Source organism: Myiozetetes cayanensis, unplaced genomic scaffold (genome assembly GCF_022539395.1).
Source record: "Myiozetetes cayanensis isolate MyiCay16 unplaced genomic scaffold, myiCay2020 scf9, whole genome shotgun sequence".
Taxonomy (NCBI): domain Eukaryota; kingdom Metazoa; phylum Chordata; class Aves; order Passeriformes; family Tyrannidae; genus Myiozetetes; species Myiozetetes cayanensis.
Window position 1 is genome coordinate 6,326,833 of NW_026088185.1, and position 27,804 is coordinate 6,354,636.

The 27,804-nt window shown below is 47.6% G+C and overlaps 1 protein-coding gene across 1 annotated transcript; it reads left to right on the forward strand.

Moving 5' to 3' along the window:
• Positions 1 to 3,000: 3,000 nt before the first annotated feature.
• On the forward strand, positions 3,001 to 25,988 carry ATIC (5-aminoimidazole-4-carboxamide ribonucleotide formyltransferase/IMP cyclohydrolase). Its single transcript, XM_050340061.1, has 16 exons — positions 3,001 to 3,143; positions 3,741 to 3,867; positions 5,012 to 5,088; positions 6,146 to 6,212; positions 8,500 to 8,588; positions 9,999 to 10,150; positions 10,282 to 10,438; positions 11,627 to 11,752; positions 11,905 to 12,012; positions 13,236 to 13,321; positions 14,505 to 14,594; positions 15,640 to 15,768; positions 16,686 to 16,778; positions 22,159 to 22,341; positions 25,036 to 25,191; positions 25,650 to 25,988. The coding sequence occupies exons 1-16, from the start codon at positions 3,122 to 3,124 to the stop codon at positions 25,767 to 25,769; spliced, it is 1,782 nt and encodes a 593-aa protein (XP_050196018.1). The 5' UTR covers positions 3,001 to 3,121; the 3' UTR covers positions 25,770 to 25,988.
• The last annotated feature ends 1,816 nt before the right edge of the window (positions 25,989 to 27,804 follow it).

Sequence of the window (27,804 nt, forward strand, 5' to 3'; positions counted from 1 at the left end):
CAGACTGCTTTCCCTGCATGGCCCACCCCAAATCAGGACAGATCTATCACATCCAAATCCTGACACCCCTCCAGCACACAGCCAGAATGTCCCTTCTTGGATGTCAATCATAGAGTCATGGAATGGTTTGGGTTGGAAGGGACCTTAAAGATTATCTCATTCCAGCCCCTGGGTAGGGACACCTTCCACTAGCCCAGGTTGCTCCAAACCCTGTCCAACCTGGCCGTGAACACTTCCAGGGATGGGGCAGCCACAGCTTCTCTGGGCAACCTGTGCCAGGGCCTCCCCACCCTCACAGGGAAGAATTCCTCCCTAATATGCAATCCAACCCTGCCCTCTGTCAGTGTGAAGCCATTCCCCCTTGTCCTGTCACTCCAGGCCCCTGTAAATAGTCTCTCTCCCTCTTTCCCGTAGGCTCCCTCCAGGTCCTGGAAGGCCACAATTAGGTCATGCCAGAGCCCTCTCTTCCCCAGGCTGAACAATCCCAGTTTCCTCAGCCTTTCCTCATTGGAGAGCTGCTCCATCCCTCTAATCATCTCAGTGGCCTTCTCTGGACTCACTCCAACACGTCCATGTCTTTCCTGTGCTGGGACAGTTTGGGTAAGCCCAAACCACCCCCTGCCACTCCTGGCCCTGCACAAACAAAACCCCAACTCACAGGCCAAGGGACAACGAACCGCTGGAGCTGCAGCAAAACCAACGCCACTATTGACACTGATAACGTCCCTCTGACTGTTTGCCCCAAGGCAGCAGCGTCCCTGTCCTCTTGTGCACAGGTTGACAGCGCCAGCAGCTGGAAAACTGCTCTCCAGCCTGGATAAACATGCAGAGCTCCCTCGGGTTGTTCATTTGCACAGACATTAATCACCACCAGAGCCCACCTCAGCTGCACTCCTTGTGCAACTTTTATTCTGTCAAAGGTGTGTATTTTCATAATGATGGTGCTCATGTACCACTTAACAGTATATTTTCATTTGGCTCCAGCCACCTTCCTGAGCAGTAATTTATTACTGCTTGTCACTGGCTGCTACTGAGAGTAACACACAAACTGGGTTTATTTGGGCTGCTTGGTATTTCTTGCTTGGCTCTTTCTTGCACAGACAATACTGCCGAAGGCCAGAGAGCCACAAATCAAAACAGCCAAGTTTCTGTGCCTTCCAGTTGCACTTGCATTGTACTTCCCAGCTTTTTGTCTGCAAGAGCTAAAATATTTCATTTATTCCTTCTTTTTTAATGGAAGTAGGGACTGCTTTTTAATGGCAGTCTGAATGCTCCAGGAGCTGCAAGTGTACAGTGAACACCTGTGTGGACATGAAAACGTGAGAGAAGTACTCAGGGCCTGCCCATGCTGATTTTATTGCTGATTCAATATACCAGATATGGCCAGGGGTTGTGCTGCAAAGTAACTGCAGAGCTCTCTACCTGCAAAGCAGCACGGAGCTGCTGCTGTCCCAGTGCTGCACCCTAACCCTGCTGCGATGTACAGGGGCACAGCCCAGCTTTTAATCAGTCAAAACCAACAGTTAGAAGGTAGAATAAACACAAGAAAAGCTCCTTTGCAGGGAGTATCTCAGGAAATTTGGAGGCCACTAGAGAACAAAACCTCCCCCCTATTAGTTTCCCTCACAGAGAAAAAGAAAAAATAAATAAAGGAAGAAATGCATCATTTTACTATTTGCAAACAGTTTTTCACCTCAGACTTGGTAAACAAGTGTTTTGTCTCTGCCCGTGTGTAAGCTCCGTGAGAGGATTTTCCACGGATGAAATTCCAATGAGTATTCCTGTGAAAAATTAATTGTCCTTATTGCAGTACCTTTCACTGCAATGAGGCATTGCCTTACCTACACCTCATTTTTCACCTGTGTACTAAGCTGGGTATCCTATCACTCCTGTCACTGAGGAGGCCCCACAAAACCTTGTACCCTGGCCTGAAGGTGCTTGGCCTGAACACACCAGGCTGGTGGCCACCTTCCCTGTCCCCACCGGGACCTGGGGAGCAGGGTCACCACCAAGTGGGGCACATGGGGGCTGTGCCCCCTCCTCACCCCAGCACTGCTGCCCTTTGCCTACCTGTCCCCCACACCCGCAGGCTGAGCACCCACACACACGGGTATGTGCCTGTGTGTTTGTACACATATGTATATGTGTCCAGCTCTGGGCTCCTCGGCACAAGAAAGACAAAGAGCTACTGGAGAAGGTCCAGAGGAGGCCACAAAGATGATGAGGGGTCTGGAACATCTCTCCTATGAGGAGAGACTGCGGGAGCTGGGCCTGGTTAGTCTGGAGAAGACCGAGAGGGGATCTCATGAATACCTATGAAATCTCCAAGGTGGGTGCCAAGAAGTGGGTGTCAGACTCTTTTCAGTGGTGCCCAGCTACAGCATAAGGAATAATGGCCATAAACTAAAACACAACAAGTTCCACCTCAACATGAGGAAGATGTTGCTTCCATGGAGGGTGGCAGAGCACTGGAACAGGCTGTCCAGGGTGGTCATGGAGTCTCCCTCCCTGGAGATATTTCAAACCCACCTGGATACGTTCCTCTGTCACCTGCTCCAGGTGACCCTGCCTGAGTAGGGGCGGTTGACTGCAGGGTCTCCAGAGGTCCCTTCCAAGCTCAGCTATTCTGTGATTCTGTATGTGTGATGCATTCCTGTCTGTGGCACATACGTGTACGTGTGTGTGTGTGTGTATGTGTGATGCATTCCTGTCTGTGGCACATATATGTACGTGTGTGTGTGTGTATGTGTGATGCATCCCTGCCTGTGGCACATACATGTACGTGTGTGTGTGTGTATGTGCCATGCATCCCTGTCTGTGGCACATACACGCGCTGTGCACACGTGTAGCGGGAGCACCCAGGGGCACACACGTGTCGCACACACAACACGTCCGACCAGGGGGCTCTTCCACCGCACATCCTCTGCGGCGCACCGAGGACACGCGTGTGCCCCCAACACACGTGCCCGCACCCCGGACCGGGGCACCACCGCCCCCTCCATTCCCCGCCCCGCCCGGGCCGCCCCCTCCGGCTCCCGCCCCCGTGCACCCAAATCCCGCCGGGCCGCCGCCGCTCGGCCCTTTGCTGCATCCCCCCCTTCCTGCACCCACCGACGGCGCCATGGCCGCCCGGCAGCAGCTCGGTAACGCGGGGCGGCCGCCCATGGCCGCGGGGAGGGTGTGCGTGAGGGCGGTGGGGGGGCTGCCCGCCCGCCGGCCCCGAAATGGCCGCCGCTTCCACTCAACAGGGCGGCCCCGGAAGGCGCCTCAGCGCGGGGCCGCCGCTTCCATCCCGGCGGTTCTCGGGCTGTGTGTTTGCGGCGCGGGAAGGCGCTGCTTTCCCCTCGGGCCGGCTATACCTTGTTTGGGGTGCGGGGTGATGAAGTTCGGGCTCCGGGAGGCGGGAGGACCGGAGGCGGTAGCGCCCCGCGCTTTCGGCGCACTGGGGCGCGGGCGGCAGCGCTGCCCCCGCCTCGGGGGTCCCGCCTCGGGGGTCCCGCCTCGGGGGTCCCGCCTCGGGGGTCCCGCCTCGGGGGTCCCGTCTCGGGGGTCCCGTCTCGGGGCCGGCTGCCCCGTGAGGAGCCGTGTGGGGCTCGGGTGCTCCCCTTCCCTTCCCCAGCCGACTGGCATCACGTAAGTTCCCCAAATTACAGAAGTTACAAAGGCTTCACTGACTTAATCCTGTTTCCCCTCTGTTCTGCTTTTAAAACCCAAATACTTGTGCTCTTCCCACATGCCAGCTTTGCTCAGCGTCTCTGACAAGACCAACCTGGTGGAATTCGCCAAGAGCCTGCATGCGCTCGGCCTGGGTCTCATTGCCTCCGGAGGAACAGCCAAGTCCCTGAGAGATGCTGGCTTGCCTGTCAGGTACACATGCTCCCCTGGACATCTCCACAAAAAGGCTCATTTGGGCCCTGAGGTTGCTTAAATTGTTTTCTCTGTGAGCAGAAAAGGCCTGAAAGCAAGTCTTCCCTTCCAAATAAAAAACCCAAACATGCCTTAAAGCAAACTTCAGAAGCTTGTTGGCCAGGAGTTTGTTTACTGAGGCTGAAGAGCGTTACTGTGCAGGTCAGCACAGAGAGATGTCAGGAGCCTTGTCTTGGAGGTGATGCCTTGTCTGCCTTGAGGCAGCTTTGTTTCCATGGGACAGTCTTTTATCTTGATGTTCATAATCTGACCCTAGTCCTGCTCCTCACAGCCAGGTGCAAGCTCATCTTTGCCTAGTCCCGGAACAGGACTGACATGTGTCAGGAACATGTTGAAGCTTGCTGGAGTTCATTTGTCACAAGTAATTTTCCCAGCATGGTGGTCCACTGATCCAGACAGAGCACTTAGGTGTTGTGCATCCACTGTTTGAGAAGGTGCATGTACAGTCATGCTGTTTTGGCCAGTGATTCGGGGGAAGTTTGTTCTAATTTCTTCCGTACTGTGATTAAAAAGCAGTTCTGGCCAAATAAAAATTGTTTCCAGTGCAGTGATGAAAAATCTGTCAATTATTTGGCAGAATGGGTGACTGTGATTCTGTTTTTGGTTCCAATGAATGCAGTGGGACACATGAGCACGAATGTACATCACCCCCTGTGCTCCCTGCAGTTGGTCATGTCTCTCCTACTGCTTCGCTTGGCTGTGCTGTCAGTGGAGTCTGAAGCAAAGATGGTCACATTTTCCCTTCTCCTTATTGTTCCTTCACCATCCTAAACAGTCACAAGGAGTGGTGAAGAGCACTGAGGTGTATCACCTTAGCATGGCTTTCCATTCTCTCTGTAAACCACGTTGACTTGGGACTTGCTTATCTTGGTTATTCCAGTGTATGTATTTGAGAAATAACCGTAGTACTTAGTTGAGCATGACCCATGAACTTTATTTCCATTCATGGGAAAAGCAGTTGTTACCCCTTTGGCTTAGGGAGGTTTTGTAGTGAAATTTATACAATTCTTTTGGTTTGGTTCATTCAGCCTATAGAAAAAGTCAGTATGGCACATCTGTTACCATCCGTTTTCTCCCTGAGCAGAGATGTTTCAGACCTGACAGGCTTCCCTGAGATGCTGGGTGGACGTGTGAAAACCCTTCATCCTGCAGTCCATGCTGGTATGTTTCTGCTATTGTATTTTTCAATGTAAAAGAGAAATCCGTGGGCAGTGAGGATGGGGAAAAAAGGAGTTGACAGATGTCTTTTTTTAAGGGTTGTGTGGAAGAACTGAGTAATGAGAACAAATTTGCTGTAGAAGCTGGAGGAGAGGTGAAAAGCCACGGGGTAAAGTGCACAGGGGTGGAGAAGTGCACAGTGGCTGAATTACTTGCTTGTTGCTGTGCTGGTATCTGTGCAGAGCTCGTCCTCCCTGGGGCTATAAGTAACAGAGCTTCTCTGTAAAAGCCTTTGCACATCCTTTGCAGAGTCAGTTGCAGGCTTGTTGAGGCAGAGAAGTCTCTGGAATTTAATCTGTGAATGAATCTGGTGTGCAGCATAAGGAACACGACAGCATAGTCTTTAGTGGGTGATTTCTGCATACTCTGATATTCTCTGGCTCCACTTCAGCAGAGAAGATCTCTGACAGTTAGTCTATCTGCACATTAATCCATCCGCTCTTTCATCTCCTGTTCCTGTGCTGGAGATCCCTGGAGTGGAACCCGGTGTCTGTCATACCTGGGGGCTGGAGGCAATCTCTGACTGCCTCAAACCCAGGACTGTGCTGTTGCTTATGCTGTGCCAGCCTGTCACCTGCCTGTTCCTAGACCCAAGCCAGCCACCTACACTACTCAGCTAGAGGCACAGCCTCTCTTGCTTCCCTCGTGTCATAGGGCACGTGCCCTTTTCCTCTCCCATGAACTCCTTAACGACAGTTTTAATGTTTTAAGAGTAGCAACTGAGTGCTTATAAAGTACATTTTTGAAATTGTTCAGTAGTTGGAATGCTCTAGGAATTATCATTGGGGGAAAACAGATGATAGTGTGGAACTGGAGCAGCCAAGGAGTCTGTAAAATGGAATAAAGGAGTAGGGGCTGAGGGTGTTGTCTGAACTAGAATCAGAAAGTTCATGATAGAAGGTCTCTGAGAAAAAGCACAGTCTGAAAGCAGATGTTGAATTAAAAAGCTGGTGGTGATGTAGCTCTTTTTCAATGAAGATGCACTGCTTTTTGTAACTAGGTATCTTGGCTCGCAATATTCCAGAGGATAATGCTGATATGAAGAAACAGGATTTCAGCCTCGTAAGGTAAATGTTGGGGGACATGATGCAAACCATCAGTTATCAAAAACCGACATTGGAGACCAGTCAGCACCAGGGAACTGGGAGCAGTAGGGATTGTAACATCTGCACACCGGGAGATCTGCAGGCTCCTTCCTTTTCCCTGGCAGGAGATACTTTGTATTTAAAGATGTAATCTACTGATGCATTTTCGTCACTTGTAGTAAGAGAAAAACTAAACCAGGAAAAAGTTACTTTGTGGCTTCCACGGGGAACAGAGGTTTTGCTTTCTTCTGGTTCTCTGGGAATTTTGACACGCTACATTCAGTCAACTTAGGGCCACATTACATGTGTTGCAAAGTTGAGTACTTTTGAAGCTGGCTCGTCTCCCCTCAGCTTGGTTCCAAATGTCCCATCAGATGGCAATTCCTGATTTTGAAATACTTGCTTAGTAAATATACCCTTTGATATTTGCATAATGTTTACTGAGTTTCAACACATAAATAAAGAATAGACACCAGAAGTGGGTCAGGAACACACAGAATTTGTTTAGACATAAAACACACAGATAAGAGACGGAAAACTTAAACTTTGAGAGCCATCATGGGAGCAAGTGAGCTGCAGCCAGAAACTGAAGTAAAACAGTTTGTGCACTAATTTACCAAAGGTTGTTTTTCTGTTAGAATGTATTTGCCAGGTTCATTCACACAGGGCAGTTTGGGACTGTGTGTCACTAACTGGTGTTAACATCTAACCAGTGCTTGTGAATAACCAGCTGTATGTCAGCTCCTGGTTTAGAAACGTGGCTGAGCTGGACACAGTAAACTGTAGGTATAGCCAGGATGGGAGGTACAGTATGATTGTGGGGCCAGAATGCATCCTAAGTTTTAAAATTACTTTTAAAACCTGATGGATGGATGGATTTCCAGGCTGAATTTGAAAACCTGAAATTTAAAACCACAGGAATCCTCATAGATGGCTCAGCAGTGGTGGCTCTTCGGAGCACGCTGCATATTAAAGCAGGCTCTGCTGATTTGCAGGGGGAATAACATGCCCTTACATCAGTGACTTATAGTGCACTTGCATCCAGAGTAATAATTTGGATTCAGGTTCTCTTACAAAAAGCACAAGTAGCTTGATCCTCAGCAGGACTGTCTTTGCATAGCTGCCTAAAATTTGCATATCCAAGTCAATGTAGGAAAGCTTGATGTTGATTGTCTGGATTTCCACAGATAAAAGCATTAGCAGTGTTAAAGTCCACGGATTCCTGATGGTTTGCAACAGGTTAGGAGCATGAATGGATTGAGGGGAAAGGGGTATTAGAAACAGAAGAGACAATAAAAGACATTGTAGGAAATTTAGGGACACAGAGGGTTCTGAAAACCGTACTGGAAGCTGATCATCCCTTCTGCTGGAGTTCACACGCAGTGGGAACAAAGGATTATTACAAGTTGAACACAAGGGTACTCATCACAGCAGTTCATTGCCAGTACTGGACACATACTGGAGTTCAATACCTTCATATATTCAGATCAAGAGAGTAAATTAATTCTCTTGGATTAAAAACCTTATTTGTGAAGGTCAGAACAAATCCCTTCTTTTGCTACAGTTCATGTGGCACTGGTAGGATGGGACAGGGCAAGTTATTACTTCATGCTTGCTGGAATACAGACCTTCCAGATCAGATGAAAAAACTAATTCCACTAAGGTCCAGTCTTAGCTTGAGAGGGAAAAGTCAATTTTCCCTCCTGCTTTCATGTGCCACAGAGGCTTTATGGGATCTGGGTGGCACGCTCAGGTTTAATATGTTGTTGGTATTTTGAAAGTCCAGAAGGTGATATGTAGGTCATTTTCTGCTCTTGGAAAAGTTGTGGAAAACTGGATTGATTATACTTTGTTTGCAGTGGCCCTTGCCCTGAGTGCTTACTGGGTGCCTGTTTTCAGTACTACTGAGAACCCACTTTGAAGTCCTTTGAGATGGCTCAAGTTCTGCACCAACATCACTAAACATTGAAGTACAGGCCCTCGTATTCAAAGAATCTCTTCCTTTAAACTGGCTCCTGTAAATTGTGGTTCTAACATTGTTTGATACACAGAACCTAGTTAAATGTCAGAATACACTGTACCATCACCTGGCCTTTGGCTGAGCACCACTATGTCTTAAGTCTTTTGGAGGAAGAAGCCTTGGCCACAGGATTTTAGTTGGTCCCTGAGAAACAAGACCATGAAAGCACTGTTGGTATCATGTGCTTGCCAAGCTTAATTTGGCATTTTTATTTCTTGCTGAGTAACGGTTTTCCCCCCCAATTCTCAGGGTTGTGGTGTGTAACCTCTACCCCTTTGTGAAGACTGTTTCTTCTCCCGGGGTGACTGTTCAAGATGCAGTGGAAAAGATTGATATTGGTAAGTTAAAGGGAGAACAGATCTGTTTTCCAGACAGACTTGATGCTTCTGATCTCTGAGTGGTCTCAGTTCTTTTCCTTTTTGTTTGGTGGCCTCGCACACCCACAAAGGAAGTCTGCTCGAGAGCTCAGGAGCTGCAAGGAGCAGACTGAAGGCATAGTTGGGTAAGCCTTGTTGGGCTTTCAAGCAGATCTGCAATTAAAATGGCAGGTAACAGGCTGGGAAGGCACACTGCATGGGGGGCAAGTTGTGCACTGCCCAAGAGAAGGCCTGAGGTACTGCAGAAGGCTGTGCTAGGAAAGGCCAGGGGGAGCATGATTCCTCCTGAAACACAGGGAGCAGAATAAACCTCTTGTGCTGCCTCTGGCAGTGTAATAAAAACTTAAAAAAACATGAGCTTTGGAGAGAAAAGGCTGAACCACTGAAAGTGCTCTGGGGATGGCTGAGAACTTCACTGCAGGAAGCTGTTACAAGGAAAGGGGCTGGTTTGCTTGTGTGGGAGAGCACTTAGGACCTGACTTTGGAAGCATGGACACCTGTATTAGCAGATTTTCTCTTCCTAGTTATTAACCCCAAAAGGCTTGCTCTTCACTGCAGCATCTCTGCTTGGCAAGTTCTGAACAGTACAGGCACAGCTTTGTGCCATGCAGTTGGATTGGGACTGAATTTTCCTAGAGTAGTTTAGTCCAAATGATGCCCAGCAGAGCTCTCTATTAAATGTTTTATGGAGTAATACTTGCTCTGCATGAAGCAGTGCCAGCCTCTCCTTTTCCTTTGCAACAGCCTATCTTGTGTGATTTAAAGTGTTGCAACAGCTGTGCAGAGTCAGACTTGAGGGGTAACTGTGGCATTTTATCTCACACAGAGGACCTGGGCAAGATTCAGTATTATTTGCAGAGAGGTTTAGAAACCTTGATTGCTTGGCAGTGTAGGAATAAATCTTTCTCTAGACCCCTGCCCACCTTGATGTTGCAGAGCATGGTGCTTAAACCATATGTGGCTGCAGCCATCTCTGGGATGTGGCTGCAGCCATCTCTGGGATGTGGCTGCAGCCATCTCTGGGATGTGGCTGCAGCCATCTCTGGGATGTGGCTGCAGCCATCTCTGGGATGTGGCTGTGCTGCTTGAGGACATTTTTGCCCCAGTTGCTCATCAGGCCCATGAGCTCTTTCCCCACCACTGCAGCTCTGCCTGGGCCTGCAAAGGCCAGTCAATGTGCAAACCTTCCTCGTGGATTGAGTCCAACTCACCAGCCTTGTGCATTCTGAGGAGCACCCTCACCCTGCTCCGTGCTGGAGGGAGGGGGACACGTTCATCTGGCACAAATGATGGATTGGTGCATGTCCCTCCTTGGCCTCTGCTTGGCTTCCCCAGGAGGGAAGTGCTTCACCCCGTGCCCTTGCCTTGCAGGAGGAGTTGCCCTGCTGCGGGCGGCTGCCAAGAACCACGCCCGGGTGACAGTTGTGTGTGACCCTGCAGACTACTCTGCAGTAGCCAAAGAGATGGTGGCATCGGGGGACAAAGACACTGCCATGGAGACCAGGAGGCTCCTGGCACTGAAGGTTGGTCGAGTTTGCTTCCAGGGAAGGGCTGGGCCAGACTCATTTGCCTTTCATTCCTCACCTCTTCAAACACCAAATCGTTTGTAAGCTGATGTTTGTGAGTTGACAGGTGTCCCCTGTCGTGTCCCCAGGCTTTCACCCACACTGCCCAGTACGATGCAGCCATCTCTGACTACTTTAGGAAGGAATACAGCAAGGGGGTGTCCCAGCTGCCCCTGAGGTACGGCATGAACCCTCACCAGAGTCCTGCACAGCTCTACACCACGAGAGCCAAACTCCCCCTGACAGGTGAGCTCGGCTCAGAAGGGAGCTCTGGGACAGCTGGGAATGGAGGTGGTTGGACACACCTGCTGTCTGTCTTTCGGACTGAAAGACCTTCTTGTACCTTAAGCCAACCTTAGGATGGCCTGCAGTGCCTTCACAACTGCTTTGTTACTGAGTGGCACTACCTTGGCAATTAAAAGGTTGAGCTGTGTGAGACAGAAGAATTTGTGTGCTGATCCCCACAAGACCTACTGTTGGTCCCTGTTCTCTGTTGCTGTAGGATTGTGAGTCCAATATACTTAAAGCAGATTTATACAGTGTACTTTTTGCTTGATGTTAGATCCAGATTTTGCAAAGGAAAACCTCATCATCCTTTGAAGATGCTTTTCTACTTGCCATTTTCCTTGTTTAGTATGTTCACCATCTTTTTGTGTCACCATTTAATCTGTCTGGAAACCAAGCTGTTCTTCTCTAGGTCTGAATTGGTTTTGTTCTTTTTTTTTTTAATTTCTTTGATGGTTTTGAGCAGTGGTTTATACCTTAGTTTTGTAGAATACTGCTTCTGCTGATGGTGGCAGAGGGAAGGGGTACTGGTCTCACTTGCAAGTTTGGGACAGGTCTGGTATGTCTCTGCCATTTTATGGGGTGTGCCCCTCACCACAGCATTGTTGCAGCGGGGGAACCCTCTGTTTTGGAGAGAAAATCTGGCTGCTTTTGTTCTTGAGACTGCTTCCAATGTGGGCAGGCATTGTCCTGTTGAATAAACAGTGAAGCTTTGTGTTGCAGCATTTCCCAGTTTCAACTCTCAGACCTCTTAGGAAGCTTTTCTATTCCTGCACTGGAGGTTGATTTGCTTGCAAGTCTGCCTCCCAGAAGGGCACCAGAACAACACTGTGCTCACTCGCCCCGGATGGGGGTTATTGTTAAATTGATCTTTCCCCCACTCTCCTGAAATGCTCACAGTGCTGCCATGTCAGAACAAGGAGTTCTTCTGTCAGGGCCAGAGCAAAAGGTTTTGAGAGCAGACTTTGAAAGGGCCTTGACTCTTGCTGTGGATTGCTGGGCACTTAACCAGTTGCTGAGGAGCCAGGGTCATTGCACAAGAACGACTTGTAGTTCTTTCAGCCCTGGGAGAAATCTTTTGTGCTTGCTCTCCAGGCTCTGGGGAGAGGGCTCTGCCTGCTTTAACACATCTTAGTGCTGTGTTTGCAGTGGTGAATGGCTCTCCAGGCTTCATCAACCTCTGTGATGCCCTCAATGCCTGGCAGCTGGTGAAGGAGCTCAAGCAGGCTCTGGGCCTTCCAGCAGCTGCCTCCTTCAAACACGTCAGTCCCGCAGGTAGGGCAGCCCTTCCTTGCCATGCCTTTCTCCTTGGACACACTCCCGGCTTTTGGCAGGCCCTGCCAGTGGGGAGTGTGTCCCTCACCCTGGCAGTGTGGGGAGATCCCCGGCGGCAGAGTTTGAGTGCCCTGGCTCGTGTTTCCCACTAGGTGCTGCTGTTGGAGTTCCGCTCAGCGAGGAGGAGGCGCAAGTCTGCATGGTGCACGACTTCCACAAGAGCCTGACGCCCGTGGCCTCTGCCTACGCCCGCAGCAGAGGTGAGGGGCTAGACAACCTCAGGAAAACAGCATGTCCAGAGGGCTGAGTTCCACTCAGCACTTCCCAGGCTCTTCCCCTTGCACCAACACTCCTCCTCTGCAGGGCTTTTCTCCATGAAGATCTGCCTGACTACCTGTCAGAAATTGCTCTTCAAGTGAGCAGACCTTGTGTGCTGTTTCAAAGAGCTAAAACCATTTTGGATTCTGTTCCTTGATGTATATAGAAGACCTGTAGAGATTATACATATTTAAATTAAAAAGATATATCCAGTGATATATAAATCTGGGGGGTTTTGGCTGTAGGATAGGGATAAACACCTGGGCTGATAGCAGAGAGTCACTTGGAGTCATAGCCTTGGAGTACTTAGCAATACTTAACCTGAGTAGAAACATTTCTGTGTGGTATTTGGTTGTTTTTTTAATACTTTTGTACTGCAGAGCTCACAAAAAAAAAAAAAAAAGCTAAAAAAGTAAATAGAATCAGCTTCCTCTGCTTAGCTGAGACACTTTGCTACTTCTCTCGTTTTCCATGTCATTCCTAGAAAATCTTCACAGATTATAGAAAACAAAACAAACTTGATAAGGAGCACACTGGCTTGAGTTTATTTTTCCCAGACCACCTTTGAACATTGACCTCAGAAAACTGTTGCAATGGTTGGTAGAAAAACAAACATTTAGAATGGCAGAGATAGAAGAACTGACCTTGCTGAGGAGTGAGACATCTGTGATGGCAGCTGAGTTCACCTTAGCTATGCCATTAAACATTAAGAATATTTAGTTTTCAAAACATTAAAAAAAATTGCTTTTAGCTACATTTCTGGGGTAGTTTCTTGCAGGAAAAGCTAGGTGGAGCATAAGGCATCTAAAAGCTTTCCTGTTTTTCCAGCTGTTTCTCGTCTAAAATCTTCCTGTGTGATCCTTGCCTCTGCTTGTCCTCTTGTCACCACTGGGTACAGCTGAGTTGCTTGTGGTCACAGAGGTAGTCATTATAGAGTTAGAGCTTTGAGAGAGGCAGGGAAGAAGGAAGAATATCTGAACAATGGGAATATTTAAAGGTCCATGTCTTTGAGGTAGGATTTTTTTGTCCTTGTTGCTCTGATATGGCCTTTTTTTTTTCTTTTTCCTCTTGGATTAAATTATTAGCTCTTATAGAAGTTGGCTGGGCTGTAGAAGCAAAGACTTTGTGTGTGGTTTGATAAATTAGTAAAAATAGGATTTTTCAGGTGCTGATCGGATGTCGTCCTTTGGTGACTTCATTGCCCTGTCTGACATCTGTGACGTGGCTACGGCCAAGATTATTTCCAGAGAGGTTAGTTAAACCAGCACATCATTCCAGGGGGAAAAAGAACAATCACACTGGATGGAGTCATTGGTTTGTAACAGTCTTTTTGTGTGAATTTGACCCATTTTACTGAGGACTTTTATTGGTCCATTTGGGTAATTCTCTGATCTGGAGTGCAGAATTGACACCAATCTTTCAATGCATTTCTCCCAGCTAAAACCTGGCTGTGTGCTAGAGCCTGGGAAATAACAGTACTGCTTTCCAAGAGATGATTGCAGGCCTCTGGAAATGAACCCTGAGTATGCTGTCACAAGTGTCTGGTTGAAGGGAGCAATAGGGATCTGGACTGCTGATGGGCAGCCTCTTGCCCAAGCCTGGAATGTGGATATAGGTTGCTACCTGCCATTTATGTGTAGGCTCAGCCACTTTCCAGGCTGCACTTTATACTTAAGAGTCACAGAATCATTTACGTTGGAAAAGACCTCTGAGATCATTGAGTCCAACTGCCAAGGCTGCCACTTTTCTGGATCCAGTGTTAATTCCACAGCTGCTTGCACTGCACAAGTCATGGAAGTTGGATGGGGCTTGGAGCAACCTGGTCTAGTGGAAGGTGTCTCTGCTCATGGCAGGGGGCTAGAATGAGATGAGTTGTAAGACCCCTTCCTTGTCAAACAAGTGAAAGAGTCTGTTTGGTTTGTGAGCATAATATTTGGTACTTTAAAACAAAAAAGCCCCACCCACATTGAAAGACAGAAATGTGGAAGTTATGTATGGCTTTATGGCACTAATGAATGTAAACATCTCAGTTTCAATGCTGTTAACAGCTCTTTTGCCAGTATTTTTGTCTCATCAGGAGTATCACTGTTGAAATGAGGATTTGTTGGGTTTTAAGCCATATTTACTGTTAGAGTTAAAAAGTGGGGGATGTCATGGTTGAGCTGTTTCCCCCTGGAGAACGATATTACTTCCATGCTGTTTAAAGTTATGTGGGGTATTTTTTACTAACTCCTGCCAAGAGCTTATAGTGCTCTGCAATTTTTTGTTTCCAGGACTGAAACCAGTATTGTAATAGTGCTTTTGGTGTTGTTGGGTACACACAGACCCCAAGGGGTGTGTCTTCACTGCACACTGTGAAATGGCAGGCAGAGCCTTCAGTCTGAGCCCCTCCTTTCATTTTTGTCACATGGATGCTGAAATCTGTGTGTTGCAGGTGTCTGATGGTGTGGTGGCTCCCGGCTACGAGGAAGAAGCTCTCAAAATCCTTTCCAAGAAGAAGAATGGTGGTTACTGTGTCCTCCAGGTTTGTACTCCTGGTCCTCCCTAACCCTCTGCTGCTCTTTCCATACCTACTTCTCACAGATACTGGTGTCCAAGTAACTAGGGGACTCATTCTGGTCCCCTTACAGTGGATTTAAAGCCATTAAATCTATGAACTAGCAAGAGTACCTCAAAGAAACAGCATTTCTGTGCTCCTTCCACTCTGCTGGCTTTCCTCTCACTTTTGCTGACTGTTTCCTCCCTGAATCCTTTAAGATACAGTGTCTGAGTGATGATGTGAGTCATCACTCAGAGAGGCAGGTGCATTTAAACCCTGGGGGAGCCCTCTGTGGGCATTGGTATTTTCAGAGCAGTCTTTAGTACAGTCAGGGATGAGGATGGCACCACAGAATTTGGAACTGGGCTGAGAGCAGAGAACTTCACTGTAACATCAGAAAAAGAAAATCCAAGGCTTAGCTGACATTGCAACTGTAGTGTTGCTGCCAGGGGAGCTGTAGAAGGTGGCTCAGGAGCTTCAGGCAAGAAGGAGTGAAATTGCAGGCAGCCTTGGCAGGTGATTACCTCCTGCAATTCAATTAACTTTGCAAGGATGAGGTTGTATTGGTTGAGCCTGTATCTTCAGGGCCCGTGTGCAGAGGAATGCTGAGGAAAGTTGATCTGAAAAATTTAAATGGATTAGGGAAACCACATAAAGCTTGTGCACACTCCTAGTTTAGAGCTGGTCACCTTCATCTGGTTTGTTTCCTGTCTCAGTAACCTCATCTGGGGATACCAAAGTTCTGAATAAGCCCATGCTTGGGTAGACCTGAGTGCAGTTCAGCAGTTCCAGTTAACCTGATCCCTGCATTGGTGTAAATTAGTTGTGCTTCTGACCTGTGTGGAGATGTGCCCCAACAGTGCAGCTCTGGAAGTGATCGTTCACTGTTTCCTTGAATGTCACGGGGGGCTGCGAGTTGTACCTTGAGGAGTGTGTGAAGCAAATCCAGATACTTTCCTTTCTGAGGAAACTGGAAGACTTTGTAGATTTTGGTGCAAAAGTGTTTTATTGGCCTGTTTTGGGCTTTTAGATGGATCCCCACTACGAGCCGGATGACCTGGAGATTCGAACCCTCTATGGGCTGAACCTGATGCAGAAGAGGAACAACGCAGTCATCGACCGGTCGCTGTTCAAGAACATCGTCACGAAGAACAAAACTGTGAGTGTCAGGAGATAAATGAGCCGAAAGACAGATGGAGTGAGGGAACTGGGGTGCCTTCATCAAGGAAGGCATCCCTGTGCAATTTTAAGAGCTCTTAGAATATTCTAATGAGATTTAACTGACTTTTATCAAACAATGCAGCAAACTTCCTGGACCAAGTATACTTGGGTAAATCAGGATAGTTTTCCTTTGTTTTGATTGCTTGGATAAATAAGAGGATTTTTCCCATCATTTCAGACTAACAAAATATTTGTATTTCTTGTAAATAAGAAGCTACTGTGTGCAGTTTCTTGTGGTGAGGCAGCCATGGGCTAAGGATCCATCGTGATCTTTTTCTGACTCACTGTTTACATCACCTTTCACTGTTGTGTAAACTCTGGCCTGGCTGATGTTACTCATCATTTAGAGTTCAACACCATCAGAAAGTTTTCAGTTATTTCTTTGTCTCTGATCTCGCTCTCATTAAAAAAACAGATGTTAATGAGCACATGATTAGTCATGGGCTGAGAAGCAAGTTCAGACATTGAGGTAATAAAAGTCGTTTTAATAAATTAGGAATGGAACTTAAAAATAATACTTAATGCAGATTTTGGGAGCTATTCTAATTGCTGTGGTCCTGCTTTTTGCCTATGAGCACATCTGATGACAGTGAGTAAGGACAGAGGACTTCACAGGGTTAGGGCCAGTGGTCGAGCCCTCCTGACCTGGTGAGATTGAGTCTTACCTCTGAGAGCTGAGATCAGCTGCCAAACCACCCATTTATGGAGTTTAATCTAAACCAAATTTGCTGGTAATTGATATTTTTAGCTACCTCATTCCCCTCTCTCTGGTTCAGGAGTTGTGGAGGCTGGGGGGTTTAGCAGCTGGCTGCTCCTGGCTGTCAGGGTGGTGCTGACAAGGGTATTCTGTTCCAGCTGCCCGAGGCTGCCATCCGAGACCTGATCGTCGCCAGCATCGCTGTCAAGTACACCCAGTCCAACTCCGTGTGCTACGCCAAGGATGGGCAGGTAACCGAGCCAGCTCCCTCCTCCAGCCTGCTCTGCTCAGGGGCTTCTCAGGGCAGGCTTGCAAAATCCTCTAGCACTCAGGAGGCTGCTGAACAGGCACAGAGGAGCTGCCCCACACAGAACAGTGGCGAAGCATTTGTTTCGTAGGAGGCTGGTTCAAAACCATGGTGTCATCTGTTCAGGGCTGGCTCAGTCAGTGATGGGGTTGGAAAAACTCTTACCTGCTTCTGTGAGTCTGGCCTGACCTTGAGTCATTTCTTCAAAGCTACTCTGTTCACATTATTTTTTTAAGGGCATGTAGTATGTTGTAGTTCGTGTAGAGCCTTAGGAAATTACAGTAGTTTCAACAGCTGGATTCTGACTGTCCAAATGCTTCTTACTTTTATTTTCATTTTTTACTTAAGAAGGATGGGACCTGTTTGGGGGTTTTGCCTCTTTGGGGGCATTTTAAATATACTGTCCTCCCAGATTTTTTTTTAAAAGTTATGATGAATGCTGGGATTTATAGGAGTATTGTCAAATGTGTATTTGAGATTATGAATCATGGAATAGTTTGGGTTAGAAGGGACCTTAAAAATCATCTCATTCCAACCCCCTACCATGGGCAGGGACACCTTCCACTAGACCAGGTTGTTCCAAGCCCCATCCAACCTGGCCTTGAACACTTCCAGCGATGGGGCAGCCACAGCTTCTCTGGGCAACCTGTGCCAGGGTCTGACTGCCCTCACAGGGAAGAATTTCTTCCTAATATCTAACCTAAATTTTCCCTCTTTTGGTCTTGAATTTCAAAAAAATCCTTTCCACATCATCACTGGGTGTTCAGCCTAAATCAGTTATCTGAAAATTGTATTTTTGCCGAGTAGCTCATTCTCCTAATGCTGCTGTTTAGCTGGTTGTCTGCTCTCCATGTTAATTTTTCCACAGGCCTGGATTATTTTAAAATAATACAGAGGAAAAAAACCAAAGAATGTTTTTGATCTTGAGCTTTAGTACATCGTAAATCAGCAAAGTGGATCAGAGTGAACCCTACAGACAGAGACTGAGAATGAGCTGCAGTGCTCTCCTTGTTGCTTTGGTGCTCATCTGCATTTGCCAGGCTGTTGGTGCAGCCTGGAAACACGGCAGGGCTGTCTCACAGAGCTTCCTGGGGTCGTGTGCTGTGTGCTTCTTCAGAATGAATCTCTGGAGATCTGCCATTTCTCTGCTATTCAGCTTCAGGGTTGTTTTGCTTTGAAGTGGTTCTCTGCACTCAGGAGTGTTGGATCTTGTAGCCCCAGAACAAAGGTGTCTCTCTGCTACTTTTCCCTCATTCTAGCAGCAATTTCCCCAGTGCCTTTGCGAGTCTGGGCTTAATGTGGTGCTGCAGATGTGCCTGAAATGTGTGTGCTGATGCCTGTTCCATATGGAAGGGACAGGGCAGGAGGGGAGGGATGGGAAGCAGTGTGGGCAAGCAGAGCTTCAGTGTGTTTTGCATATTTGCAGGTGTAGATTTTAACCAAATACAAACGTGGGTTGTTGGTTTGCTGTGTGTGTGATGGGAAAGGCCGAGGTCAGAGTCTTGTACTTGACTTTTTTAATAGTAAAGGGCAGCAGCTGTAACAGTCACCTGCTCAGGGAGATGGTGATTTCAGCATTGGGGGACTGAAATCGAAGCTCAACCTCTTCCTTAAGAAGCTCATTACAGCCCAGGGATGGAAAGCAGCATCCAGATTAAATACTTTTCCGGGATTTGACCTGGTTTGGGTTACAGGAGCCCAACCTGGGAAAGTCTGTCTTGCTTTCAGTTCCATTGCTTTTGGTTTTCCAGGAGTTATTTCAGCCTCACAGCATCCCTGTTCCCACCAAAACTCTTGTGTGTGAGACATCCAGAATGTTTTTGACAGCTTGCCTTTGTTGGGTTCATGAGTGGATCAGCCACTCCAGCAAGGCAGTTGTGTTGGTGAGTTCTAGGGAAGTGTGGAGTGGGAGGAAGCATTTCTCAACCTGAGTGTCACTTAATTTGCAGGAAGGCAGCTGCCACTAATTGCAGTAAACACTTCCACTTGTTCTCTCTGACTTTCAGCCTGTAACATGTTGATCTACACTTGCTTTAATGATACCATCATGTTTTAAATTAGCAATTTAAAAATATTCTTTCTTTATTCTCTGCACAGTAGGATAAAACAAACCTGTTATTTTACCTCACACTTTCCCAGTGACTTCATTGTTTGTTTGTCTTCCCAATTGTCAGGTCCTTCATTAGATTTTTATATTTCCAAATGTATTTAGAGTTTTTGTTTTCACTCATTATCCAGGCTAAATCTGAGCAAACCCATGCCAGTCTGGATCATTTTGCAAGGATCCTTTGGACATTAATCCATCTCATCCACTCTGTGCTGTTGCACAGCATCCAGCTATGGAGTATGTTTGACTCTATTATGAACCAAAATGTTTTGGTGCAGTAGTTCTCAATTTTCACCCAAGACTTTTTTCTATTAAGTGATTTATTTTTTTATTTCTACTGACCCTGTATTGCTGTCTCTTTTCACTGCTCACACTTAATAGGCTCTGCTTAAGCACTTTGGGATTCCCAGGAGATGAAACTCTGAAAGAAACATAATTAATTTTTGTGTAGAAAACAGGGGGAAAGATTGCTTTGTGGAGGGTTTTGAGGTTTCAGCTGTGGGGGAAGGGCAGGCAACATTTGAGGAAGGGAGAGGAAGAGGTGTAGGAAGAAGGATTTTTCACTTCACATGAAGTGGAAAAGGCAGAGAACAGGTACAGGCCAGTGTGAAGGGGCATTCAGGTACAAGGCTATAGTTTGCATTAAGCAAAAGCTCAACCTGCTGATTTCTCTTCTTTAGATCAGAAAGTCCAGGCTGGATTGAAGAATCTTCCCCAGCAGTGTTCCACCAAAGCCTGTGGTTTTAACAATGGCTTTAAGCTGACAGAGGGCAGGGTTAGATGGGATATTGGGAAGAAATCCTTCCCTGTGAGGGTAGTGAGGCCCTGGCACAGGCTGCCCAGAGAAGCTGTGGCTGCCCCATCCCTGGAAGTGTCCAAGGCCACATTGGATGGGGCTTGGAGCAACCTGGGATAGTGGAAGGTGTCCCTGCCCATGGCAGGGGTGTGGAACAAGATGAGCTTTAAGGTCCTTTCCAAGCCAAACTATTCTATGTTCTATGTCAATATTTTTCTACCAAAAAAAAGGATTTTTCTTTCCCTGGATCAGCATTTTCCAGTGAAGTGCATCCTACCAGCATGTTCTTCCCGGGCTGTAACTGTGAACTTCCTTCTGGAACATCGTGTGCTCCTCAGAGGGAGGCACAGAGAAGCAACTCTTTTCTTCTCTTGCCTGCTAAGCTGTTGTGATAAAAAGAGGTCCATGTGTTGCAGATGATATCTCTGTCAATTTGGGGATGCCTGTGAAGACTCTACAGGATACATCACTTTGATCAACTGAATTACAAAGTTCCTTCCATTTTGGAGTTGTTGGATACAAGCCAAAGCTCAGTTATGCATCTTTTGACAAAATTTAGGTCACAAAAAAATGTGAAATATTTTGGGTGGCTCACAGGAGAAAGGGAAAGGCTCTTTCTGAGCATCTGCTCAGGTACTGACAGGTGGGAAAGCACCCTGTTCCATCACAGGAGTGTGAGGCCACAGCTCACAAGGATGAGAGGAAGATGAGGCATCATTCTGGCTGGGAAAGGGCCCAGGACATCACAGTTTTTAGAAACTTGGGAATGTTTCATGGTATTTTGGCCCCTGCTGCTCTCTGGTACCAGTCTGTTACTCTCTACCATCTGCATCCCCAGCTAAAAATTCCTGCTTTAGCCCAGCCTGGCTTGGTAGTCCCACTCTTAGGGGCTGAGTGGCAGTTAATGGTGTGCTGTGTGACACAGCCAGCCTCACTTTTGTCCAGGAAGAGAGGGTAACCTCAGTGGATGAGGGAATACACCAGGGTGCAGCTGGTACCGAGCTGCTTTGAGGTGCAGGGTCCCCTGCAAGTTCAAGGGTTTAACTGGGTGGATGTGAGAGCAGAGGTTGGATATCAGGAGTGTTTGTTGGGAGGAGGGTGCCACTAACCCATAAGAAACTGTGCATCTGTTCAGTATTTATGGCAGCACCAGCATCCTTGTGGGTTACACGCTGCTGACCTCAGTTATGGCTGAGCAGATTATGTCTGGTAGCAGCCCAAGGCTTTCATTTGCTCCTCGGGGGAACTGTGTCCAGAAGCTTGTTTAATGGTTCTGGTAAGAGGTGAAGTCACTGTGTCCTGGTGAATGGGAAGACAAATGATTCATTCCTTTGAGGGCAGCCTTCCACTTACAGCTTTACCATCTGTCCCAGTCTGAGCTGGAAACTCTGAGGCAGCACCAGCAGCCTCAACACCACATCCCTGGAGCAGCCCCCATGAGAACAGGCTGGTGAACAGTTCAGCTGTGGCTTCACAGGAGCAGAAAATGAGGAGAGAGACTTGTTTTCTGATTATCTGAGCACTTAAAGAGCCTCTAGGTATTTTAACCTATACTGTACCTGAGAAAACACGTCTGATGAGAGAGAACTCCAAAGAAAGTGCCTGATAAAAGCAAACAGAAGCTGAGCAAATACCATATTTTCATAGCAGCTTCTTTGAGGAAAAACCAGTCTGTGAATTTTGCTTCCTGAAGCATTAGGTCTGTTTGATATCGAGGACAAGTGCTATTAAATAAGGTTGGCAGCAGCTATTTTAACACTCCTGGACTCTGGCAGGTGGCAGTGTAGGAAATGTGTGGTAGCCCCCAGGCCCTGACAATTCCTGTGATGTATTGGTGCCACTGACCAGCATTCCTGAGTGAGCAGTGGATTTACTTTCTTACCAGCCTTGACAGACAAATTGCCCCCTCACCACTGCTCTCTCAGCTGACCTGTTTGAGCTGTGCTTGCCTGGCTGACCAGGAGGGATGGTGGTGTTTGGGTGGCCTGGGCTCACACATTAGTGCTCTGACTGAAGTGTCCTTTTCCAGCTTTTGGCAGTCACATTTGTTTCTATGACCTACAGGACTTTGCTGTGCCTTAAAACCATAATTGTCTCACTCTCCTGAGGTTGACAGTGTGACTCTGATGGCTGGGGCTATGTTATTTAGAAGGGTGAAAGAATGTGGTGTTTTGAGAGTGACTGTGAGCTCAGCAGAGTTCTGCAAGTGAGCAGTGCAGGGAGCTGGCCCTGTGACCAGTTTAGAGGATTAGGGATGCAGGTATTTCCCAAGTTTTCCTCACTAATTACCTACACTGTTTGTCCCTGTTGGTGGGGAGCAGCTGATTTGTGGGATGTCTTCCCTAATGGCTTGGCTGGAATGCAGCTCTGAGTGGTGTCTGTGCAGCAAGGTGAGGCTGTGTTTGCATCCCTGTGCTCCAGGTCATCGGGATCGGGGCCGGGCAGCAGTCCCGGATCCACTGCACTCGCCTGGCTGGGGACAAGGCCAACAACTGGTGGCTGCGGCACCACCCGCGCGTGCTCTCCATGAAGTTCAAGGCGGGAGTGAAGAGAGCCGAGATCTCCAACGCCATCGACCAGTACGTCACCGGCACCATCGGAGAGGTGAGGGCCGGCCGGGAGCCTTCCCTGCAGCTCCAGCCACTGCCAAACAAAGGCTTTTCGCAGGACTTAGCCTGGCCTGAGTGCCGTTATGGAAGATGACTCTTCCCAGCAGTGAGGATGGGTTAAATCTTCAGTTGATGTTGCAGCCCTCCCTGATCTGCCAGTGGCACCTTCTCACATGCAGTTGTTTGCTTGTGTGGTGTTTTGGATTGTGAGAATCCCTCTGACCTCCCTGTTACAGGCAATAGTTAGATGAAAAAATAGTATGTCCTTTTTAAGTATCAAAAGCCAAGGCCTGGATTAGGGACCTTGTGAATCATCTCTGTGAGCAGTTTAAGGGGGCAAGAACTGGAGCAGTTGCTGTTTCAGAAGGTGAATCATAAACCAAGCTGCCTTTTGCCATGTGTTAAGTCATCTACCAGACCCTGTTTGTGTGTGCTGGCATTTACCATGCTACTGGCAGGCCAGGAAGAGCATCTTGGAATTAAAGGGGGGAGAAGGAACACTTCAAGCCCTGATGTGAGGAGGGGGAAGGAAAGGAGTTAAAAGGATGTCAAAAGAGCTAATGGTGGTGTTGCCTAAATGGCTGTGGGGAAAAAAAGACTCCAAGCCAAATTAGGTAGGAGATAAGATAAGGATACAAAAGTTTTAATGAGCCCCCAGGCTTTTTGGAATACCCTCAGGGTGCGCTCCCGAAATACAGATGTCCATAGTTTTTATAATGATTTTCACCCAATCCCCGTCCTGTTACCACCCAGGTTCTGCCCCCGCCACGCCTCTTGGGAATTGGGTCTGGGGGCGTTTTGGGACCCCCTCTTCTTCATCTTCCTCAGAGCACGTAATGTCCTTGGAGGCCTTCCAGAATTCTAGGCCTGAAGGTTGTTGGGTCTATGGTTATATCTTGTTCCGTAGGGTTAGGGTGTTCTTCTACAATTCTACCTTGAAAAAGAGACTAAACAGGCTATGGAATTTAGGGAATTGATATGGGAATGGGTAACAGGGGTTTGAGCTGGTGTGTTAAGGGTAAAGGAATAATATGCTGCTGCTACTCTAAAATCTACATTTACTACGTAACTACTTCTAAGGTCTACAAAAATAAAAAAATTAAAACATCAAAACTCCAAGGTATCAGTCCCCCCTTTAGAGACTGGACAAAACTCAAAAATTTTGTCCAATCTCTATTACTTACTTCTAATCATTTTCCAAAAAGATGACCAACATCTACAACATTGGTTCATGCAATAAGCTATTACACAAACACTTAACTATGTACATTACCAATAGAAACAGTTGTTTAATCCAGGTCCAGTTCGGTAACCATGAAGTAAGTTTGTGGAGAGTGTCTCCCAAACCCAGTGAGACATTGTCCAGAGACACCTGATGTAGAATTTTAGTTTGATTCCAAATTGCAGCCAAATCGTTATTAATTCTTCCACTTTGATCTATGTAAGAACAGCAACTGGTGTTGATGACTTTACACACGCCTCCCTGAGAGGCTAGCAAGATATTAAGAACCAGTTGGTTTTGTAGAACTACACGAGACAGACTATGGACCTCCTCTTGTAAAGCTGAAATTGCATCTGAAGCCTGATCTTGAATGTTTTCGATTACAGCTGAGATGTTAACTATTGCTTTTTCCAATTCACTCACCCCTAGAGATGGGATCATGGCTCTGACTATACTGTGAAAGAGTGTGGGACGGTCAATAAGGGGATTATTTGTCCTCTTCATTCTTTTTAGATAAGTCTTTCCCCATTCCTCTTGTTCATCAATTTGGTCAAAGATTGTTATGTTTGGAATTACAGCCCCTAGAGCACAGGCCCGATCTTTATCAAGGGGCAAAACTTTCCAAGCCTCCTTTTCACAAATCCAGTAACCACCCTGAACCATGGAGGGGAATTAATCTCAAGGGGACTTGTGCCAACCTTGTTACAACTTCCGGGCCTATTTCTTCTGTAGATTTATTTTTATCACAGTAAGGAGGGAGAATGATTTTTCCTGTAGCATTAACAACCATACAGGGGACAATGTAATTGTCCTGGTCAGACATTACGTGACTCAGGGTTACTGGATAGTAGGCCTCAGTAACTGGCTTCCAGGTTCCTGGCAGTTCTAACATAGACTTACCAAAGTTTGTTTCGTTTAGTAAAATGCCAATAAGGGGCCAAATGCTATCTTTACCATCGATTGCTGGTGTTTGGGTGCAAATCCAGCAGTCATCTTTGTATCCTTAAAAAAAAAAAAAAAAGCTCTGATGAAGATGAAGAAGAGGGGGTCCCAAAACGCCCCCAGACCCAATTCCCAAGAGGTGTGGCGGGGGCAGAACCTGGGTGGTAACAGGACGGGATTGGGTGAAAATCATTATAAAAACTGTGGACATCTGTATTTCGGGAGCGCGCACTGGGGTATTCCAAAAAGCCTGGGGGCTCATTAAAACTTTTGTATCCTTATCTTATCTCCTACCTAATTTGGCTTGGAGTCTTTTTTTCCCCACAGCCATTTAGGCAACAGTGGTAAAGCGTTCCTACTTTGGATTTTAAACCCCCTGGTGTGAAGTTCCCAGCAGCAGAGCTGTGGAGCATAAAGTCCAGCTGAGCTGGGTGTCGGGGGATGCTGTGGCTCATCCCTGTGTCCCTGGCAGGGGAATGCCGGGAGCCCCTGGCCCTGGGGCTGAGCTGGGTTTTGTCCCTGCAGGATGAGGACCTGGTGAAGTGGCAGGCCTTGTTTGAAGAGGCACCCAAGCAGCTGACAGAAGCGGAGAAGAAGCAGTGGATTGCCAAGCTGTCCGATGTGTCCCTCAGCTCCGACGCCTTCTTCCCTTTCAGAGATAACGTCGACAGGGCCAAGCGGGTGAGTCGTGGCAGGGCTGGGATGTTGGGGGGACTCCAGGCAATGGCTTTTCCTTTTCATTTTGTGTGGACTACTGAGGAAAGTCCTCACAAGTCCCTTTTGTGGGAACTGCTGAAGAAAGTCCTGCACTGCTGGCTAGGATAGCATATCCTGGGAAGAAGTGTTCCTGGCTTCACAAGGACAGTAATCATCCAGCCATTGTCAGTTTGCTGATTTCGGATGAACAGAGGATTAAAGTTTATTAAACCATTTAGGAATATCAAGACAAGGCCTGTTACCCTTTTAGTCTTTATTTCTGAGCAGTGAACGTCCTGCTCCCTTGAGGAGCAGCTTTGGGCGATGGAAGCCTTTGTTTGTTCGGTGGGATATGGATGAAGGACTGGGGCTGCCGGCTCCTTCCAAGGGGGATTTTGGTATTCCATCCTCTAACCCTCGCCCTTACCCCTGTGTGTGTGCAGAGTGGAGTACAGTTCATCGCTGCCCCATCTGGCTCTGCTGCTGACGACGTTGTGATCGATGCCTGCAACGAGCTGGGGATAACCCTGATCCACACCAACCTGCGGCTGTTCCACCACTGAGCCGGGGCTGCCCTGTCCCCTTGGGTCACACCCTCACCAGCAGAAGGGATGGAATATCAGTGCCTTAACTGGGAATTACCAGCAGTCTATGCTTAGCAGGGGTTGGTCAGCTCTGCAGAGAGGTCTCTGCCCATGTTACCAGAGAAGGGAGCACTGGAATTGCCTTCCAGTGTAGAACATTGGTGTCTTTTGCAAATAAACATACAATTGTCAGCTGTGTGCAGTGGTCTTGTTCTCCAAATACTGTGTCCTTGGGAGAAAGGTGTATTTCTGCAGTAGATTATAGCCCAGCCTTTACTATTTCATTGCCTGGCCTGTGGGATGGTGTGAAAGCCTGGCTTCTGACCAGCTTCTCACTGCACTGATAAAAACCTGTGTTACACTGAACTCAGTTGGCTTCTTGGTTTTTTTGAGTCAGCAGGTAGTTTTCCCCAGGTGCTTCTAATCCATTATCCCCTTTCCCCAGGAGGAGAGGGGAGCAGGTCCTTTGTGTGAGGCAGTCTGGGTCTCCATGCTCCGAGCCCTGCCCCAGACTGTGTGCGCTTTGGCAGGGTCAGGTTGCTTTCTCCAGGGTAAAAGACCCATTGACAGGCTTGTCACCATCCCAGGAGTTCAGATCAGAGTTCACATAGGAGAAGTAGAGGATTCTACCATCTTTTTTATACTTTAAGAGTTGGGTTTGGACTCTTTCTTTTCCCCAGAGGAGTCTAAACTCTTCCTTACGTGTCTTTTCTGCGGTGTTGTTTTGGCTGTAGCTGCCACATTCCCTGCTGTGAGGTTCTCTGGGGAATCTCCCAGTCCATTCTTTGCCTGCATCTTCAAAGCACTGGCTAAACAAAGACTGGTAATAAGAACCTGGCAGCTCCTGGTCTGTGTATTCCCACTGATCCTTTGTTTGCTGTCCTTGGAGCACTGGTTAATCTACTGATGGAAGTTAATAGGTACTAACCTTCCAGGTGAGATCTCTGCAGGAGATAGTAAATGTCTCACTAAGGTGATGCCTCTCTGGGGCCTATCTGAGCATACTTGGTGGGGTGATTTTGCCTCCTGCTGTGCCTGTGATGAGGATAAAGGACATGTAGGAGTTGTCCAAATGGGGGAATTGCACCCAATTGTCCACTGTCCCAAACCAGTGTCCTTGACGACCCTGCCTCAGTGGTCTGGATGAAGGCTGATAAAAACCTCTGGTCTAGTTCCAGGTGTGAGGTGACTTCCCAGGACTGCCCAGGGAGTCACCTGAGCTGCAGCACAAAGCCTTCCCCTGGAAGGAGAGTTGCCCTGCAGCTCTGAGAGTGGTTCTCTGTAAGAAAGGGCTGTGATGGGCCACAGAGTCCCTTATGAAGCTCCCAAGGCATGGAAGGAAATGGGGGAGCAGGGAGGGATTGTTCTTGCTCTTGGCAGGCAGTAGCAGAAGATTTTTTTTTTTTTTTTTTTTTAACTTACTTATTTTTTCCCTCCAGCCACCCCAGGACTCCTCCCTGGAGTACAGAACCCTGACTGTGGTCGTTCCTGGGCTAGTTATCTTGGGGCTCAAGTGGATTGTGGATGTAAATCAAGCCTGCTGTTCTGTGGCCACTCCATGCAGTAGGGCCTGGGGGAAGGATGGGAACCCTCAAAAACCTTGGTTCCTCGTGCTGCTTTTTAGGAGATGTGTCACTGAGACCTCGGATCTCACAGGTACCACGCCCTCTGTGCTGCACTCTGCTAGTGCTTTTCAAATGGGACTGAAAATAGATGTAGCTGTGACAAAATACCCAGCACTGCACTACTGAATGTTAAGAATAAATTGTCTGCAATGTAAAAAAAATCCAGAAATTATCGACAGGGTAAACCTTTGTGTGCTTTAAGACACGGACAAGCCTCTACAGGGAGCTTGGGTGAATGGGCTGTTTAAATCATTTTATCTTCAAGTGGTTCCTGGGGGGAGGGGGAGGTGTTTGCTGCTGTTACAGGAGCTGTGACACTGGAGTGCAGAGATGAGGTGGACTATGACTCCTTTTCTGCTGGGCAATTCCTGTGTGTCCATGAAGTGAAT